The sequence below is a fragment of the Haplochromis burtoni genome, unplaced genomic scaffold (assembly GCF_018398535.1).
Source record: "Haplochromis burtoni strain Fernald_Lab_line unplaced genomic scaffold, NCSU_Asbu1 Contig_381, whole genome shotgun sequence".
Taxonomy (NCBI): Eukaryota; Metazoa; Chordata; class Actinopteri; order Cichliformes; family Cichlidae; genus Haplochromis; species Haplochromis burtoni.
In genome coordinates this window covers 337,369-355,502 of record NW_024582742.1, presented here as the reverse complement: position 1 = coordinate 355,502, position 18,134 = coordinate 337,369, and the positions used below count along the sequence as shown (strand labels likewise).

Below are 18,134 nucleotides of genomic sequence, written 5' to 3'. Positions count from 1 at the left end.
CTTAATGGGTTTTTTGTTGTCTGCATTTTCTTTTTTATAAAATTGGTCTTATGGAGATCCCAAGTGCTCCCCTGTCTGTGTACTATTTGGCTGATGATTCCTATTGTTCTCCAAGCAGAAAATCTAACCCCACTTGAACAGTATACCTCTTAAGCCTAGCTTGTGCTCTTTTGTAATTAATAATTGTTTCTATTCAGCGGTGCTTTTACTATGTCTGCTCTTACCTTGCTACACTGCTCATTCCACCAAGCACTCCTTTGAACCCTGCCCCCCTCCTTGTAATTGTTTTTTCTGCAGCCTGTATCCTTTTCAAGCTTTATGTTAAAAACCTCCACACTTATATTCTCCCTAAGAAGTTCTTCACACCAAGTCTTGCTTAAACTGCTCCACCAAAATTCAATTTGTGCTCTGTGCAACATTTCTTCCTGAATTTCTATACCTACATTAATTTAACCTTAATATAAGGTAAGGGTCGTTATCAGTGTTGCAATATCTTATATTTCTAATGATGTCAATGTTACATTTTTTGTGCTTTCCAGTATTTTGTAAACTACTATATACTCAGCAAGAGCCATTCAGTTCATCACTGCCCATATTATATCTAACTGACGGCCTGTTCAGGGTCTACCCCTGCAATCTTTAAGAAAGGGGATACTTTTTATTTATAGGCTCGGCTGAGCACAGTTGTGTAATAGCCTGTGGCAGTTCCTACAGTCTGTGATGATCCATTCCTGTATGAACACTAATTACAAATGCATGTGCTTTGCTTTCCGAGTGAGCGCAGCCTTGGCTGTTGGGGTTGAAGATCTGTTCATGGATGAGCCTTTGGGGCCCTCTGGTGGAGCAAAGGCAAACAGTGACACGAGATGATGAAGAAACACGTATTAATAACATAATTAGAGTCATTTGATTGAATACAAACAGTAGTTATAGTCAGTGGCATCAGCTTTATTTCAGACACTGGCAGTCAGAAAGAAAGCTACTTGTGTCTCCTTCCTTATACACAAGTAATCACGCCACATATTTGACTTGGCAGACTTTTATGCCTTTCTGACAGGACGCCCGAGGGATTTGTGTCTCCTCCACATATTTACACTGTGGAGCCACGAGTGTAAATATTGGCAGTTACACATACAGAGGCATACGAGTGACATTTTTGAGGTCATGTATTTCTTACAGTCTATGTCCTGCAGACGAAAGTGAAATACCAGGGTCAGATATCAGCTATATTGGTGGATATATAAGGTGTTTTTCTACCACATTTTAGAGGAAATGTGGTACATTTGACTCCAGCAGTCATGTGACAGCTTAAGTGTTACATTTTTGATTAGAATGAGCTTTAATAAAAGTCAAATCTCAAAGACAGGAACAAAGGCCTGGCTGGAGAGATGTGATGAACACAGTCAAAGGGAGAAATGTGATGATGTGTGACAGACTGACTGAAAATACACTCAGGGTGGGAACGAGCTGCAGATCGAAAGGAGTGAGATGAGGTACCAGGTGTGGAAGGAAATACTTTTAAAATAAAACAGGAAATAAATAACATATAAAAGTCCTAATAAAATCCAACATCGTGGCAATAAATTTACATTAAATATGGCACAAACATAAAATGGTATTGTAGACAAAAGATGTAATGTCTCGTCTTCTTCTTCATTTTGTTGCAGTCGCTGGAGCGAACAGCTCCCCCTCTGTTTCTACTCCCTAATGCCAGCGTTATTAAGGTAAACATCGTTGACTGGTAGGTTTGTCTGCTCCGTCTGTGAGGTCACACCGGTCTGCTGGATGAACTGCTGCAAGTTACATTGCCTCAGCTCTTTGTTCAGCTCCTCAATAATCTCCAGTCTGTCCTAGAAGACACAACAGGTATTATATTACCGGAGAACATTGTATCCACGAGCTGATATATCTTACTGTTCTTCAGGGCTGCATACTAAAAATACAGCAGTGCATCTTTAGTCACACCTTTGCACCAAATGAGACACATTTCAAAAGAATGGAGTGATGACCTGTCCTCCTCCCTCCCTGGAAGGCATTGCAAATGCTCAGTACCATCCCAGAGCCAGAAGTATTATCCAAGACCTGTTTGACCTGCTGCCCTCAGCAGGCACTACAGTCGTCACCAGCTTCTTTCCTAAAACGCTGTTTGGAATCAACTCAAACATCCAAAATCCACATGGCTCTTATGCAACTTTTACAGTCTGCAGTAACATCACTGGTTTAATAACTAAAACTTTCAGCTCAACAGTCAGTTTCTTAACATTATACTGATCAATTAAGACTTTTCCTTCATTTGAGTTAATTAAAGTCCTTAGTTTTTGTTATCAGTGGCTCCACAGAGTACTTCTTAATACATTCGACCAACATACAAACAAATTCCTGGGAGAGTTGTGTCAGAGAGGGAATGTGGTGTAAAAACACATGCCCACATTGAATTTGCAGATTAACCCTTTTGTTTTTTGGTTAGCACCAACTACTTTGCAAATGTGTTAATTACTGCTTAAAAGTATTATTTCAGTGCTCTCATTTCCACTGTTTCAGTTTCTGTGTGTGTCTGATCTCACCTTGTTACCGGGTGTGGTGAGGATTATTGGAAAAGTGTGATCCTTTTCAGGCTATTATTCATGCATTCAGAAAAAAGCAGGAGGACGGAGGATTAATGCAAAGACCAACAAAAACCTGTCTGTCAGCTTTAGCCTGCACTTTCCCATTTACAGCATCTTTTGCCAGTTGGGCGTGTCTGGAAAGTTTCAAGTGTGCAGTGGCAAATTTTTCTCATGTCAGCTATAATATTACGCAGCATTATGTATCAGACTTTTCTTTCATTTCATCATCTCATATTAGCTCTATAATGGATCTAGCTAATATGAACCCTGATGTGCTGCTGAAACAAGTCTTACAGTAGTTTTTGTGAGATCAACCCTTCAGTTTAGGTAGAAATGATTGAAGAATTATACCTTTACCCTTTCCTGAGCCGTTTCCATCTCCTGCTGTAACTCAGCCAGTCTTACATCGAGTTCTTCTCCTAGCTGCAGGCGGTTGTGGAGCTCCTGCTTCAGGGACTTCAGGGACTCATCTTGCTGTGCTGTCAGAGAACTCTGCGTTTGGACTCTGACTTGCAGGTCCTCTTCTAGATGTGCAGAACGGGTTTGGAGTGTAGTGATTTCGTAACTTTGATCGTTTATGGATGAATGAATCTGATCCAGGCGCCTGTGCATACCTGTTGATAACAGTGTTAATGGTTTTTGTTTTAGAAATGCAATCTGGAATGCACCAAAAATGTTGGGAATGTAAACAGATATGAGCACATACCTTGTTCTCTTTCCATCTCTGCCTGTAATGCTTTCTCCCAGTCTTCCGTCTGCATCAGCTCTACCTCATTCTGTCTCACTCTCCACTGCAGTTCCTCCAGTTCTTCAGCAAAAGCCAGAGTTACTTCAGGAGATGACCACTTCTGCTCCCATAACTCAGTCTCTCTTTCCAGATCTTGAAGCTGAATCTCCAGATCCTGTAGTCTTCTCTGTTGCTGCAGAATATCCCTAAACACCTCGTCTTTGGGGTAAGAAGGATTTGTCTTCATGGAGTTCACAGGGTCTAGGAAAGATACCGGTGAGGCCCTCAGTTCTGGTGAGGATCTGGGAGATCGAGACCAGTCCTTCTTTGGTTTATTCCTTTTGGGAAGTGTTGAGGGACCCAGACTAAATGTCAGAGCCTTTTGTGGCTCTCTGCGTTTGAGGGGCTCTGGTTCTGAGGGTCTGGAAAGTGGAAGACGTCTCTCGTTGGCGGAGGTGTCTGGACCCTCGCTGAGGCTCGGGCCGGTCCTCCGCAGAACGAACTGGACCTCTGTGGCCAACTGTCCCAGCTGAGCCAGGTGCTGCAGTGGACAATCATCAGCAACCAAGTGTCTCTCATTCCCTCGTAACTTCAAAATGAGAATGTAACGACCTGTCTGACCTGAGCAGGGATACATAAAGGCTTAGTTTTTAACTGATCAACATATTGCTAATAACATGAAATGCAAATATCAGCTGAATGTGGTGCAGAGTGTAATTGACATTTTTTAGTCCTCCTAAAATGTCTGTATGTAATGTTTGTAGTTTGGTGTTCACAACTGCAAACACCAAACTAACACCATTCTGATAACAAAGTAATTCAGTGAGCGTAAAATGAGAATTTTCATTGTTAGTCAGACTGAGAGACTTACCGATTGCTTGTGCGAGAGCTATGACGACATCCTGACAGGAAGTGTTTAGTGATAGGCCACTAACAACTCTGACCACACCCTCCACCCACACCTTCAGCTCCATTGTTCACACGCAACACCAACTTTTACCTACAGGGTGACACATAAACACATCTGTAAACTACACCAATAAACAGTCAATACACTATAAAAATAAACAGTTGCAGTTTGGCAGTAATGTTAGGCTTCCACAAAGATTAAATGTATAAGTCTGCTGTCAGAAATACATACGGTAGCTTTGACCTTTATTTGCTACATCTGCTCATAAGGCAAAGTTGCAAACACTGAGTTTGTTTTTTATTGTGCTTAGAGTCTAATAAGTACAAATATCAACAGAACAATTTTCTACATTGTGTTCTACATTCAAAACTGTTCATAAAGATACTTCCAGCAGAATGATTAATCCATCAGGCATGCTCCCATCCATCCACCTGCTTAACTGCCTATTCAAAATATTGTAATATTTTTCTATATTTTTATGTATAAATATATTTTTGCACTATATATTTGTTAAATTGCAGTTACACTAATCTAATTGTAGTTCTATTTATATTTTATAAGGAACATATGTAACCAATAAAAATAGCAAATCTGCCTTCTCCTATAATCTGTAGAGCACAAATTTATTTGTATGTATCTATTCATGTATACAACATGTTGTATGTGTTTGGTGCTTTGTTTTTGTACCTGCTGAAGGTCTGTTTGTCTGAAATGTTGGGATTTAATAAAATAATTGTAGGCAAGATCTATTTTTCTCTCTGATGGACAATTAAAACACTACTTTTTGAAGTATATGAAATAACATACAAGTGGCTTAAGACAGATTAATATTCATTGTTACATATTTATTTTCTTATGGTTTTATTTAAAGTTGTAAAATTACTTATTATTACCAGTACGTTTCACTATGAATAGTTGAACTTGATGGACTTTTCCTATTGCAAAACTTTGCTGCCAGTCTTACAAAACTGTTGGAAATGATACCAATTTTGTCCTGTTTGGAAGTTTTAGGTAGTCCCAAGTCACAAACAACAATTCTCAGAAAAATGATGTTGAATTTTATAAGCCAGCACTGGAGGTAACTAGAGGGGTCTGAGACTCTGGAGTGCAGGAGTCTGTGGAGAGTGGGCAGGCAGGTTTGTGTCAGCGGGCTGCAGGAGGAGAAACAGGACGACTGTTCCTCCTGAAATCTTGGCTGGGAGCTGGAACCAATTTCACATGGACAAACTGATACCAGCACTCGGGTTTTCTCACACACTCTGCCATTTTTTTGCAAGAACAATAACAACAACAAAGGCTTTGTAGAAGAGCAGCCAGAAGAAGAGTAGCCTGTTTAAAGGTATCTGACTTATATAGCAAATAATTCTCTGTATTTCCACTGACACTGAAAAGGCCAGTTTACACCCTAATGAGACATTCCTCTTATGCTCTAAGACAAATGTAGGAAATACAGACCATTAGAACACATGTTGCTTTCACTTCCTATCACCTGGTAAATGGATGTGTTCGTATATAGCACTTTTTCTACTCGACCTGAGTATCTTGCCCTAACCCATGCAGGAGCCAACAACCAACCACCTTTCGATTAGCAGATGACCAGCTCTGTGCTCTAGCCACCCCCGAACCCACCTGAATATTAACATTTTAAATCATTCATTTAAAAAGCCGTCGTCAATAAGATCTACACAGACACTGTAAGCTCACCCAGATTCTTTCCTGAAAGCAACTCGTTTGAAATGTAATTGTTAAAAATGCACTCTTTCATGTTGATATTATACAAGTGGTGATCAACGCTGTCCCACTGCTGAGTGTATACACTGTATTTTCTCTAATCTTCTGTAGATCGGAGAAAAAAACATCAAACTTGTGCACTCAGCGCTTTCTGTTTGCTGTACAATCCTGGAGAACAATTCAAAGACATCATTAAAAGCCCAAAGTTACCATGACATTTATCTCCACGATGTGTGTATGTAAACTTACTCCCAGTTACAGTTGATGGAATTCTACTCCAACTGTTTGTTTTTATCTAATCAGATCAGGGAATCTTTTGCCTCGTAGCTTTTTGCGTCAGTCCTCCTCCATGCAGGTTGCTCAAAGACGTACTGTTCTGTAACCTTTCTTTCACCTCTCCATTCTTCTTGCTTGGTTATCCAGTTGGTCTAGGCGGCCAATGTTTTTAAGACTGCCTGTTCCAGACTTGTTTACCACACTGCTCTGCAAACACTCAGAGCTCAGTCTTTGATCTGATGCACAATGTAAATTCTGGGACCTTGTATAAACAGGTGCAATGGTTTCTTAATTATGTATAGAAAAAAACATCTAAATTATGACTGGTCATCTGTCTCTGTGCGTTAGCCCAGCAGTGGACTGGAGATCTATCCAGGCAAACTACCAAATGATTAATACTGTATTCCTGCTCCTATGTCTGTGAAGGTTCTCAGTCATCCAGGTCTAAGAAGTCTAAGAAGCTTAGAAAGAAAAACGTCTGGACTTTTTTGAAGACGTTTCACCTCTCATCCGAGAAGCTTCTTCAGGTCTAAGAGCAACTGGTGAGGAGTCCCAGATTTTAAGCCCTATTGGGGTGTCCCCAAGGGGGACATGGACCCCCTATTGAACCTCTACCCAATCACACGAGCCAAGATATGAAAAAAAAAAACGGGTGTAGGTCACAATCAGCGAAGGTTTTGGGACTCTCCACCAATTGTTCTTAGAACTGAAGAAGCTTCTTGGATGAGAGGTGAAACGTCTTCAAGGAAACTTAAAGAAGTCCAGATGCTTTTCTTTCCAAGCTCCTTAGACATTCCTGGTCCGAGTAAAAAGATGTACTGGGTGGTTTTCGGGTGGTTTGTCAAAGTAGTGTGTTGCTGTACCTCAACAGAAGCTGTTGTTTGACTGATGTGGGAATATCTAGTTTCCATCAGTTCTTGACGAACTGCATATTACTGTAACATTACATGCCAATAGTGTCAGTTCAGCCAGGAAATCCATAAAAAGTTAATGTCAGTAAAGCCTTTTGTGTTGGGATTGTAATGAGACCGAAAAATCTTCAGGGGGTTTCTGGAGTGTCAACAAATATTTTTTGTGAAAATGGGCTGATTTAGGATTGTTAATCCATCATCATCACCGATATTCTGTCACAGGTCAGTTAATTAGACAAAGACCAGCCTTGCAGCCAACAGTGGTGCTACCCGGCACATTCAGTGAACATTAGAGGGTTTTTCCTGGCTAAGATTCCTGCAACGTTGCAAATATACATGACTGGTGATTGATACAAAATTGAGTTCCTTACTTAAGACAAGTGTGATAAACTAAAGTGTAATCCATACTGGAGCCAGAGAGAGATTTTTTTTAAACGAGTCTATTCTTGTCATATTTTAGGGGAACCCTCAGAGTGAGCAGTTTAACATATGTGCGTACTTACATTTCAAACAGGTGTTTGAAGTGTGGGCAGGTTTGTGTTTGTGTCATGTGTTTGCTGGGAAAGACGCGCGGCCTCACTGAGCAGGAATGAAGCAGAACATGTTGACATTCCTGAAAGAGTCAGACTCCTCCCACACATACTCCAGTCTCTGTTTACTAAATTCCACTGCCCAGCATCAGTTTCAGTGTCACCATCATTAAGAAAACAGTAGGTGCTATAACACCCTTAAAAGTACCATGAAACTGATTTTCTTTATGTGGAAAATGCTGATTTTCACTTTTATAAGACCTGTTGGTTCTTGATGGGTCACAAATAAATTTTTGCCTAAAGTATCAGCCTCTGTGTTACCTTTTTACCTTTTTGTGTAATGATTGACATTAAATTTTAGTCCACATCCGAAGATTTTGTTCTTGATATAGGATTATTTTGGGGGTCTTTTCAAAGCTATTTTACTTAAGTTAACCAAATCACAGCTTTGTCTTTGATTTGATAAACATGACAGGACATTTTATGCAAAACAATTTCTAATGCACGGATACAGTTAAATAAAGGAAAAACATTTAGTAGCTGAGTGAGGTGATGATTTCAGAGCCTGTTGGCACTCTCCTCGAGTCTGTAATCCTGCTGAAATGATGGAACATCGTCCTTTCACAGATATTACCCCATTAGCTGTTTTGATGGTGGTGCTGGACAGCACTGTCTAACTATAAATCTCCCACAGGTGTTCAATTTGGGTCGAGAGCTACACACTATAAAGGACATGCCAAATGATTCCCAGCAGTTTTCTCCTCATCAAACCGCTCAGTGAGCTTTTCTGTTAGTTTGTCTCTCATCTGTGTTTCACTTCATTGTTAGTCATTTCTGTAAGGGTAATCTAAAACACTTTATGTGTAATTTTTTTTAATAACTCAAAACTGAGAGATAAGCAGAGACAAATGTTGTACACTTACCTTCTATTTCAGTTTCTCTCTGTTTCACTGAAGGTCCCGCGGCTGTCAGTCTGTTTCGTGGTCGGCCTGCTGAGCAGCTGAACGGCTGTGACTCAAACACACCTACGGACTCAGCTGAGGAGGAGGAGGAGGAGGAGAAAGAGGAGTGCAGCTGTGGAATGCAGCTCTTCTGGGTGTGCTGCGTGTAATGTGATGTCACTGTGAAAGTACTCGGAAGAAGTAAAGTGCATTTACTGTAGCGGATTTTTTTGTGCCACAATCATCCTGTAGGAAATCACCGGCTTTTGTTCTGAGCTTGTTATCTTTTTCTTTTCAGTCCTTCGTGAAAATGCCTCAAACCACCACTACAAGTTCCCACCAGACAGGTCCACCTGTGCTTACTCATTATTCACTTTTTCCCTAAATTCTACAGCCTGCATCTGCCTGATTTTAACAAAGTCATGTTAAACCCACAGCTTTGAGTTGCACTGGTGTGATCCTCTGTTGCAGAGAAAAAGTTTCAGTGCTTTTACTCCAGCCTGTGGCTCCAAGCAGTGATGTCACTGTGACGCTGAAACTGGGCTCCTCCCAAACTAAATAGGAGATAAAAACAGAGAGGAGTGGCTCCTCCCACCAACTTGTTCTTTCTGCACATTTCCAACATTCAACTTCGAGGTATTAGTCTCTCCTTTTCTCCTTTGCTCTGTTTCCTACTCTGTGTTTCAGTGTGTTTCAAGTTTTATTGTCATGTACAGATAAACAGTGTAGCCACATTCATCCATAATGCATTTTCTCGTGCTCCTCAGCCTTACATGAGCATATAGAGAGTGCAGTTATATTACGAAGAAAATAACAGAATTTAGCAGTTGTAATAATAATGATAATAATAACAATGAAAATGAGAAAAGGAGAGAAAAAAAGTAATAAATATTAGAGAATTTAAGACCAGTTGGTATTTACAAGTTTGTACAGGAGTATTTACAGGTTGAAATGGTTTTGTATGCGTCCTTTCAATGCAGCTGGTTACAGCACCAAACCAACAGCAAACATCAGCATCAGGATGAAGATAAATGAAGCTGAAGTCGTGTTTCCATGTAGCGTTTCTTTTACTGAAGTTATTATTTTGTGTGGCTCTACTGTATACCATTTATACACTGACTTTATGAATTAAGCCTAAAGATCTCATTCAGTTAGACTGGAAATGTTGACAATGGGAGGAAACCAAGTAAAAGTCTTTCAATCTCTCATCAGGACAAACACAAACTGGTTTGTAGTCAGGTCCCATTGAAGACTGTGCTCAAACACAGAGGCCAGTTATTCATGTGAATTAACATCTTGACATCTCCCTCGACTGGTAGAAAGATGAACTGGAAATATTCCTTTTTATGGATGGACAGAGCTGCTCTTCAGCAGTGAAGCAGCACTGTACCACAAACAGCCTTGTTAATCAGTCGATGTTCAGTGGCTCATTTTACTCAAGGTCCGGTTAATCCACAGTTGCAGAAAAATACGGGACAATGAAATCTTGCTAATGTTGTGTGAAATTGATGAACCATTTATTTATTTCCCCAAATTACATTTTTTGTGCCTCGAGATCTCTTGGCCAATCCCATTTTTGATGTTTGTGTTACTGAGAAATGCCTTAGTAACCTGCCAAGTCCAGAACTCATCAAACACCAGTATCATAGAATATCAATGATACTTGATCTTCTATGATACTGGTGCATGATACTGTATCATACACCAGTATCATTCATCTGCCTTTTCATAATTCTACACCTATGAGTTCCTTAAATCCATAACCCTCCCCCATTTTTCTTATGATCAATTTAATATCTTTGAAAAACTTCATCTCAAGACGAATGATTTTGTCAGTTTGAAATCACGTGGACCTGATGGTTTCCCTGCTGAGCTCTGCAAACATTTCTAATAACCTTTTCCCTTCTATTTATAAGAACAACTTCAGAATGTAGCTCCACTCAGCTGATTACTAGACACCGTCTCCTATAAATACAGACATTAAAATTCCAAGTAAGGGCTCAGCATCCAGATTAGATAAAGTGATTAAATTTGCCCTCTCATTCACCCTGACCAGACAGGTTTTATTAAAGGCTGACTATCTATCAGTGCTTGCAAACCCAACACTTTAATGCAGCTGTCCCACATTAGTAAATCACAGTAACGTTATCATGTAGAAAAAGCATTCAACAGGGTTCACTGGAAATGTCCTTTTGCAACACTACAAACATTTGGGGAAACATTTATTAGCTGAATCAGGGCTCTTTGTATTTCCTCAGTGACCACTGTCACCATCAGTTAGTTGATAACATTCATACAATCTCATTCTTCACAGTGGGACCTTTTTCACTAGCAGCAGCAGCAGGAGTGAGATAAGATGGAAATATCAAACGTGTTCAAACAATCATTACACAACACATATTTGTTTTATGACTCCATTTAGACAAACATGATTTTGCAGCTCTAGTTTCTCTCACGAGGTTAATATTAAATATATCAGGATGAACATTTCCTACAAGCTTACAATCTCACTCCATCATGCCGAATAGTACAAGATGATTTCAGTCACTGCTCCAACCTTCCTGCCTCCCTTTATAAACAAACTGCAGTAATAAAAATGTCACGCTTACCTAAAGTCCATCATGTATCCACAGTAGAAAAACCTAAATCTCAAGCAGGTGTCCTGGTGTTTGTGTTTTTGATTTAATATTCTTTGATTATTGTTATTTGTGGTTCTTGGTTCTCTGGTTCTTGATCTTAGTGTTTATCTTAGCCTGTGTTTAGTCTCAGCCCCGTGTTACTCAGTGTTCCTCGTTTCACGTCGAGTCACCCTTGTCTCTATGTTCATCTCCTCTGCCTCCCCAGTCAGTCATATCCCCGTGTCTCAGTGATAATAGCTCATGGTTCCTGTTTTACTTTGACAGTCTCGCGTGCCGTGATTTCAGTTTTGTTTCCTCCCCGTCTCATTTTGTCAGATTAGTCCCAGCTGTGTTTCCTTCTTGTTTCTCATTCCCTCGTTATTTCTTTGTGTATTTAAGCCCTGTGTTTTCCTCTGCTCGTTGTCGCGTTGTCCCATATGTTGTGTATTCTTTGGTTTCATTTGCGGTCACCAGTTCCTAGCTTCTAGATTCCAGGTTTCTAGTTTCCTGGTTTTCAGTTTTAGGCTACATTGTCACTGCGGGAAACGCCAGTGTATTTATGGAACGGACCCAAAAGCCGACACGGGAGAACAAAACTAAGGTTTAACACTAGGCGAGCTTTTATTGTGGCTGAATATCATAAAAAACTAAGATCAAATATGAAAAGTGTGACAAAAACATGAACAAGAACCTGGACTGGAGCATGCGAAACAATGAGGGGAAACATGAGCATGAACCTGACGAGACTCGACATGACGACAAAAGACGACCTGACAGAGGACTTAAATCCACAGGAGGGCATTGAGGGTAAGCACCCGGGGAGACACAGCTGACACCAATGAACATGACACCATAAGGAGAAGTAAAACTAAACACACACAACATGGAAACACCAGAGTCTTCAAAGTAAAACAGGAAACGTGGAGAGACGCAGACATGACGCACATGACGGGCTGGACAGGAAACATGACACATAACCAAGGAGAGATGAAACAAAAACACAAGAACTTACTATCACAAACGTAACGTAATAAACTTAAAACGGTCACAGACCCAGCCCCTGCTTTCTTATTTCTGGTGTTTGAGTTGCGTCACAGCATGATAAAGCTGCCTCCTTCGGTTTACCCTTTTGTTTCGAGTCGTGCGTTTGGGTGCTCATCCTGCCTGCCACAGCGTTCTACATGACACGATTAAAAGCTCCAAACTATTCATTCTGTTTCTAGCTCAGCTGCTCTCAATCTAATTTTACCTGCTAGTTTATCAGATATTCTCAATATTTCAAAATCATATCAATAGCTGGGATTCTGACAGCTTGAATAAAGACACTTCCAACCACCAGCTCCGGTTTCACCATCCCATTGTTCCATTCTGGAACAAGCCAAACCTTATAATCAATAAGAGCACATTCAGTTTGACAAAATGGAAAGACAAAGGAATTACTGTCGACTTCATCTATTAAGATAATACTTTCATGAACTTTCAGCAGTTTTTTTTAAAAGAGTATTCCTTTTTGTTTTATTGGAGGACAGACAGGAAAGTGGGCTGAGAGCGAGGGCATGGCAGAAGGCCACAAGTCAGACTGGCTCAAACAAACTTAAAACATTAAATTTGATTATCTAATGACAAGAGAGAAATTTACACGTTTATTCTATGAGACTAATACTATATGAATGTGTCTGTCTGTATTTGTTCAGATTTATAATAATGTGTGTATGTATGGACAAACAAATATTTAATAATTGCATACGTGACCATAGAACACCCTGGTTAAGAAAGCCCGTCAGCGTCTCTTCTTCCTCAGAAGACTTAGAGACTTCCATCTGCCACTGAAGGTGCTCAAGAACTTCTACTCCTGCACCATCGAGAGCGTCCTGACGGCAAACATCTGCACCTGGTTTGGGAACAGCACCAAGCAGGACAGACGAGATCTGCAAAGGGTGGTGCGCTCGGCAGAACGCATCATTCAATCAGAGCTCCCTGACCTGCTGTCCATCTACACCAAGCGGTGCAAGTCCAAAGCTAGGAAGATTATGATGGACCTCTCCCATCCCAACAATGGACTCTTCTCACTGTTGAGGTCTGGGAAGCGCTTCCGCTCCCTTAAGGCCAAAACAGAGAGAATGAGGAGGAGCTTCTTCCCCCAGGCTATTCGGGGCCTGAACTAGGTGTAGGACTGGACTCTCCCACACACATCACTGGACTCACACACATCACCACACGCACCACCACACATTTCCTATAATTTATAATCCTTATAATTTCTTTCTGCTATTTGTACATTTTTTACTGTAAATTTCTAAGTTAATTTGTAAATTTTGTAGTAACCTGTAAATTGTAAATACTGTAAAACTTTTTTCTGTCATTTAATGGTCGGGCATTGTACAGCTACAAGCATTTCACCCCCATGTCATACTGTGTATGGTTGTGTGTGTGTGACAAATAAAATTTGGATTTGGATTTAGAAACACTGGGTATATTGTTAGATCATTACTATCATTACTTAATATTAGAATATTATTAAAATATTATTAAAACACAAATTCTGAAACAGTAAGAATCAGAATTTCTTTGTAACTCAGTGATGTTAACAATTACATTATATTTACTACTGTTGTTACTGATATGAAATAAAGCTTTACAGCAGTAAATCATATTAACACCTTCTACAGCGCTGCAGCGCCTGCTTTGTGTTTTATTTTTTCTTTAAAAAAACATTTTTATGCATCTATGTTTGCCCTTGCTTATGTCCCATTGAGGGCACTGGGCTTTTTAGACAGAAACCAGTTAAAGTAGTCCCAACAGGTGTTCAGCACGGCCAGGCCAGCAGGTTACTGACTTCCAGTAACAACACAAACAGTACTAGTCATTAAGAAGGTGAAGGTGGGTCACTTCTTACTTGGTTAGAGTGCCACAATAAATTGTGCTGTGAATTTAAGCTGTTCTGAAGGAGATTATGTTCAATTTTAGAGATCAGCAAGCATGAAGTCACTGACCAAACAAGTCTCCAGAATATCACCATTCCTGGAAGACTCCTCAGATCTCCGTGTCCTGATAGCAGGAGGGTCGGAAGTCTTTGTGTTGAATGATTAGATGTTTTGTTTTGTTTTTAATCTTCAAACTATTGTACAACCTTTTCTATAAGCATTAAATAATAAATACATCAAAATCAGTATTTGTGGCTTTATTTCAGTTACCCACAGACTAAGTCATTTAAACTGGTTTTGTTTTCATTCTTTACTTGTTCTCAGACCATCAAACATCATTGGACCTGCAGCTGAAAGAATAAAAACCGTCTTATGATGGCATTCGTGATTATAATTGATCAGATCCCATCTGCACTCTGAAACCTGAAACATTTAGTACTGCGTCCAGCGCTTGTGCGTGCCATGGTGGAGGCAGGATACTCTGAGTGGGTGTGTGGTCAGGAGTTTGATCCAGCAACTTTACCCCGAACCATTATTGTGCAGACTCTGCCTAAAATGCAGGATAGCATCTCCCACAAACAGGAAATTATGGTTCACGTGGGTTGAAGGGACTACAGGTCATACATGTACAGTCACTGTGTTTAACACAGTAGCTGACGTTGGCAAAGTGACAAGATTAAAGCAAACACACTGAGTAATGTGGCATCATGAACAAGAGCTTTGTGTAACAACTGAAAATAAATACATAACTGCTAAACTTAAACTGTCACTCTTTAATGTTTATTGTATCGGGAAAGACCAAAAAAACAAAGAAAAAATGGTCAGCACGGTGGCACGGTGGTTAGCACTGTTGCCGCACAGCAAGAAGGTCCTGAGTTCAATTCATATGCTGGCCTTCAACATTAAAAATGAAGCACAGTATTTTCCTGTGATGGATCAAAATCATCAAATTTAACTGACTTTTTATGGTGTGATGCTGATGTTGACATGACCTACTTGTTGTTCCTAGAGTATTTAAAAGTAGAATGGGAGGCAGAGCCTTCAGTTTTCAGGCCCCTCTTCTGTGGAACCAGCTTCCAGTTTGGATTCAGGAGACAGACACTATCTCTACTTTTAAGATTAGGCTTCAAACTTTCCTTTTTGCTAAAGCATATAGTTAGGGCTGGACCAGGTGACCCTGAATCCTCCCTTAGTTATGCTGCAATAGACGTAGGCTGCCGGGGGATTCCCATGATGCATTGAGTTTTTCCTTTCCAGTCACCTTTCTCACTCACTATGTGTTAACAGACCTCTCTGCATTGAATCATATCTGTTATTAACCTCTGTCTCTCTTCCACAGCATGTCTTTATCCTGTCTTCCTTCTCTCACCCCAACCAATCGCAGCAGATGGCCCCGCCCCTCCCTGAGCCTGGTTCTGCCGGAGGTTTCTTCCTGTTAAAAGGGAGTTTTTCCTTCCCACTGTCGCCAAAGTGCTTGCTCATAGGGGGTCATATGATTGTTGGGTTTTTCTCTGTATCTATGAAGCGCCTTGAGGCGACTTTTGTTGTGATTTGGCGCTATATAAATAAAATTGAACTGAATTGAATTGAAATAACTGCAGTGATGTAACAGTTTAATTCACAATTCACACAGGAATAAAGGAACATATACTGCCTCCTGTCATAAAATGTAAAGCTTTAGTTATACCCATCCATCCATTTTCACTCCCAGATCTCACAGTGGTGCCGGCAGTCTAAGCAGTGAAGCCTCCGCCCAGGCCTCGCTACGGTACCTCGCTCTCTATGGTCACCTTATCCACAGGCACACCAACGTGTTACCAAACCAGCCAAGAGATATAATCTCTGCAGTGAGTCCTGCGTCTGCTTCATGGTGTGACATAGGAATGTCGCAGGCTCTTAGAAGTTATTTAGGTCTAAGTGGTTTGCGATGCAGCTGCAGGGGAGATGGACACACCTCTGTGCTCTCTGGTTATTGTTGTTGTTGTTGGAGTGTGTAGCTGTGGGCTGAATAAAGTGCTGGAAAGCATGAACGTGGACGGGTCTGCCGTGGAGTTATTACAGTGGCGCCGAAACCCAGGGTGGGGCACGGCAGACCCGTCCACGTTCATGCTTTCCAACTCTCTCACAGTTGCTTGTTTACACACTGGCTGCAGCTTTTCAGCCCACAGCCACTCACTCCACCAACAACAACCAGACAGCACCGCGCCTTATGTCGGCGAGGTGTAATTGCTGATGCCGTGCAGGTGTGTCCATCTCCCCTGCAGGCATCGCAAACCACGCCCCGCCACAAAGTGGAATTCCAAAATGTCCACAAGAGGTCTCTGTCAGCCAGTCACCACTGGATGGCAGTGTCTGCACACAGAGTGTGCATCAGTGTTTCTCTCTAACAAGCTGATTCACACAGAGGAAACATTTATCTTGGCTATTATATTTTATTCATTTTTGAAATGTCATCTTAAGTTGTGCCAAAAACAGCTGTCAGTAAAAACTATTTACTGCAAAAAACATTGTAGATGCAGAAAATAAATCATAAAATTCTCATCCCACTTAGTGATACTATTAAATCTACATTTCATTTCAGTCTGAAAAGGAACTTTTAATAACTCTTGTATGGTTTTGGTTTTCTGTCTATTTGTTTTTGAACAGTGGAGCTGATGTTGAGATGTGTATGAGCGCCCGAGTGAGTTTTGGATAAGAAGCCGGTGAAAGGAAACATGAACAGAAAAGGATCAGATGTTTGCTCGTTCAGTCTACTACATCTCATGATTTTCATGAGGTGTACCTTTTTTTATATTACTATGTATTGTTTGACACTAAAACAATACCTCTACGGGGGGGAGATTTATCTGTGCTCATATCTCAGCTTAGCAGCTGTAACATAAAAACCAGTCTTAAAGCTGTGATCAAGCATGCAACGAGCCAGACTGGTTTGTGCGTTCGAGGTTTATTGAGAGTGTATTTATACTGCATTACACTTGTTCCGCCTCACGGATGAAGGAACACACAGACACATAGACTTATACAGGCTCAGAGGTGTTAGTGAGTGAAGATTTGGCCCCGTGTCAGTCTGTTAGCTGTCAATCAATGGCACATATACAGCTTTTTAGTATCTGAAAGATCTGTGAGTAGAACAAACTGGCCCTGACAAATAAACAGAAAAACTAAATAATATGTAAGCCTGCATATTGTAAGTGCTGTTGGTAATTATAGTCTTTTGCCAATTTAATTGCAGCACTGTAATCTAAATGGGTTTACAGAGCAATGGTCTAAATTAGCAGTTTTATAATTACTACTGAGCATGTCTCTCTATCCCCCACTTAATTACTAACAATTTGTCTCTGGAAAAGCTATTGTTAAGCAAGAAGTAATTAGAACAACAGCCTTTGTTTTCCATGCGTTTCAGATGGCCTTTCTTATCGTTCCACCAAACAATGCAGCCAAACGACAGAGGCTTGCAGCAGCATAGCAAGAGATTGGTGAGTCAAGATTTCGTCATTGTGAAGCTTCTTTCCATGTGGTCACTGGTGATCACAGCAGGCACTGAGGTTGTAAGGCACTCGGCAGACTGTGAGGGAAGTGGCAGTGGAAGTGTTTTCTGTGTGGTCATAAAGATAGTTTTGGAAACAAAACAACAAAATTAAAGTCGGTTCATTTTTCAGCTGAGACACCAAGAAAAGACTGCCAGCTGTTCTGTTTGTCAGGAAGCTACCGTTCATGTCACCTGTGGAGTCAGCACCGGATGATTAAAAGGTCTTAAGATCTCCCTCGTTTCTTTTTTAACATACTTGAATCTTCTAGTTGGTTGCATTTTTGCTGCTAACCTGCAACATGTTGTTATCACCTCTGAGTATTTGTGCACTCCTGAATGGTTTTAAAGTTTCTGAATCAACAGATGGGACTTTTAAACATGAATTAGAAATATTGGGGTTTAAAAAAAAAGAAAGACATTTTTTTTTAATT

At 40.5% G+C, this 18,134-nt stretch overlaps 1 protein-coding gene across 4 annotated transcripts; it reads right to left on the bottom strand.

Annotated features, from left to right (window-relative positions):
* Positions 1-927: 927 nt before the first annotated feature.
* Positions 928-9,083, bottom strand: LOC102299238 (ras association domain-containing protein 8). 4 transcript variants are annotated; one of them, XM_005944096.2, is made up of 5 exons: positions 8,615-9,083; positions 4,205-4,333; positions 3,313-3,954; positions 2,964-3,220; positions 928-1,850 (listed from the first exon to the last, which is right to left on the bottom strand). In XM_005944096.2, exons 2-5 carry the CDS (start codon positions 4,305-4,307, stop codon positions 1,698-1,700), a joined length of 1,155 nt encoding a protein of 384 aa, XP_005944158.1. In that variant the 5' UTR covers positions 4,308-4,333; positions 8,615-9,083; the 3' UTR covers positions 928-1,697. The 4 variants fall into 4 exon arrangements, with proteins under 4 accessions (XP_005944158.1, XP_005944157.1, XP_005944159.1 ...); XM_005944095.2 differs by having other exon boundaries at positions 2,958-3,220; positions 8,615-9,081; XM_005944097.3 differs by having other exon boundaries at positions 1,696-1,845; positions 2,958-3,220; positions 8,615-9,082.
* Positions 9,084-18,134: the final 9,051 nt, after the last annotated feature.

Excerpts from the sequence above, each read along its gene's own strand:
- LOC102299238 (XM_005944095.2), bottom strand. The coding sequence starts at position 4,307 with ATGGAGCTGAAGGTGTGGGTGGAGGGTGTGGTCAGAGTTGTTAGTGGC. Across the intron at positions 3,221-3,312 it reads AGAGATGGAAAGAGAACAAG|GTATGCACAGGCGCCTGGAT; the intron begins GTATGTGCTCAT and ends TGTTATCAACAG. Across the intron at positions 1,851-2,957 it reads CGGCTCAGGAAAGGGTAAAG|GACAGACTGGAGATTATTGA; the intron begins GTATAATTCTTC and ends TGTGTCTTCTAG.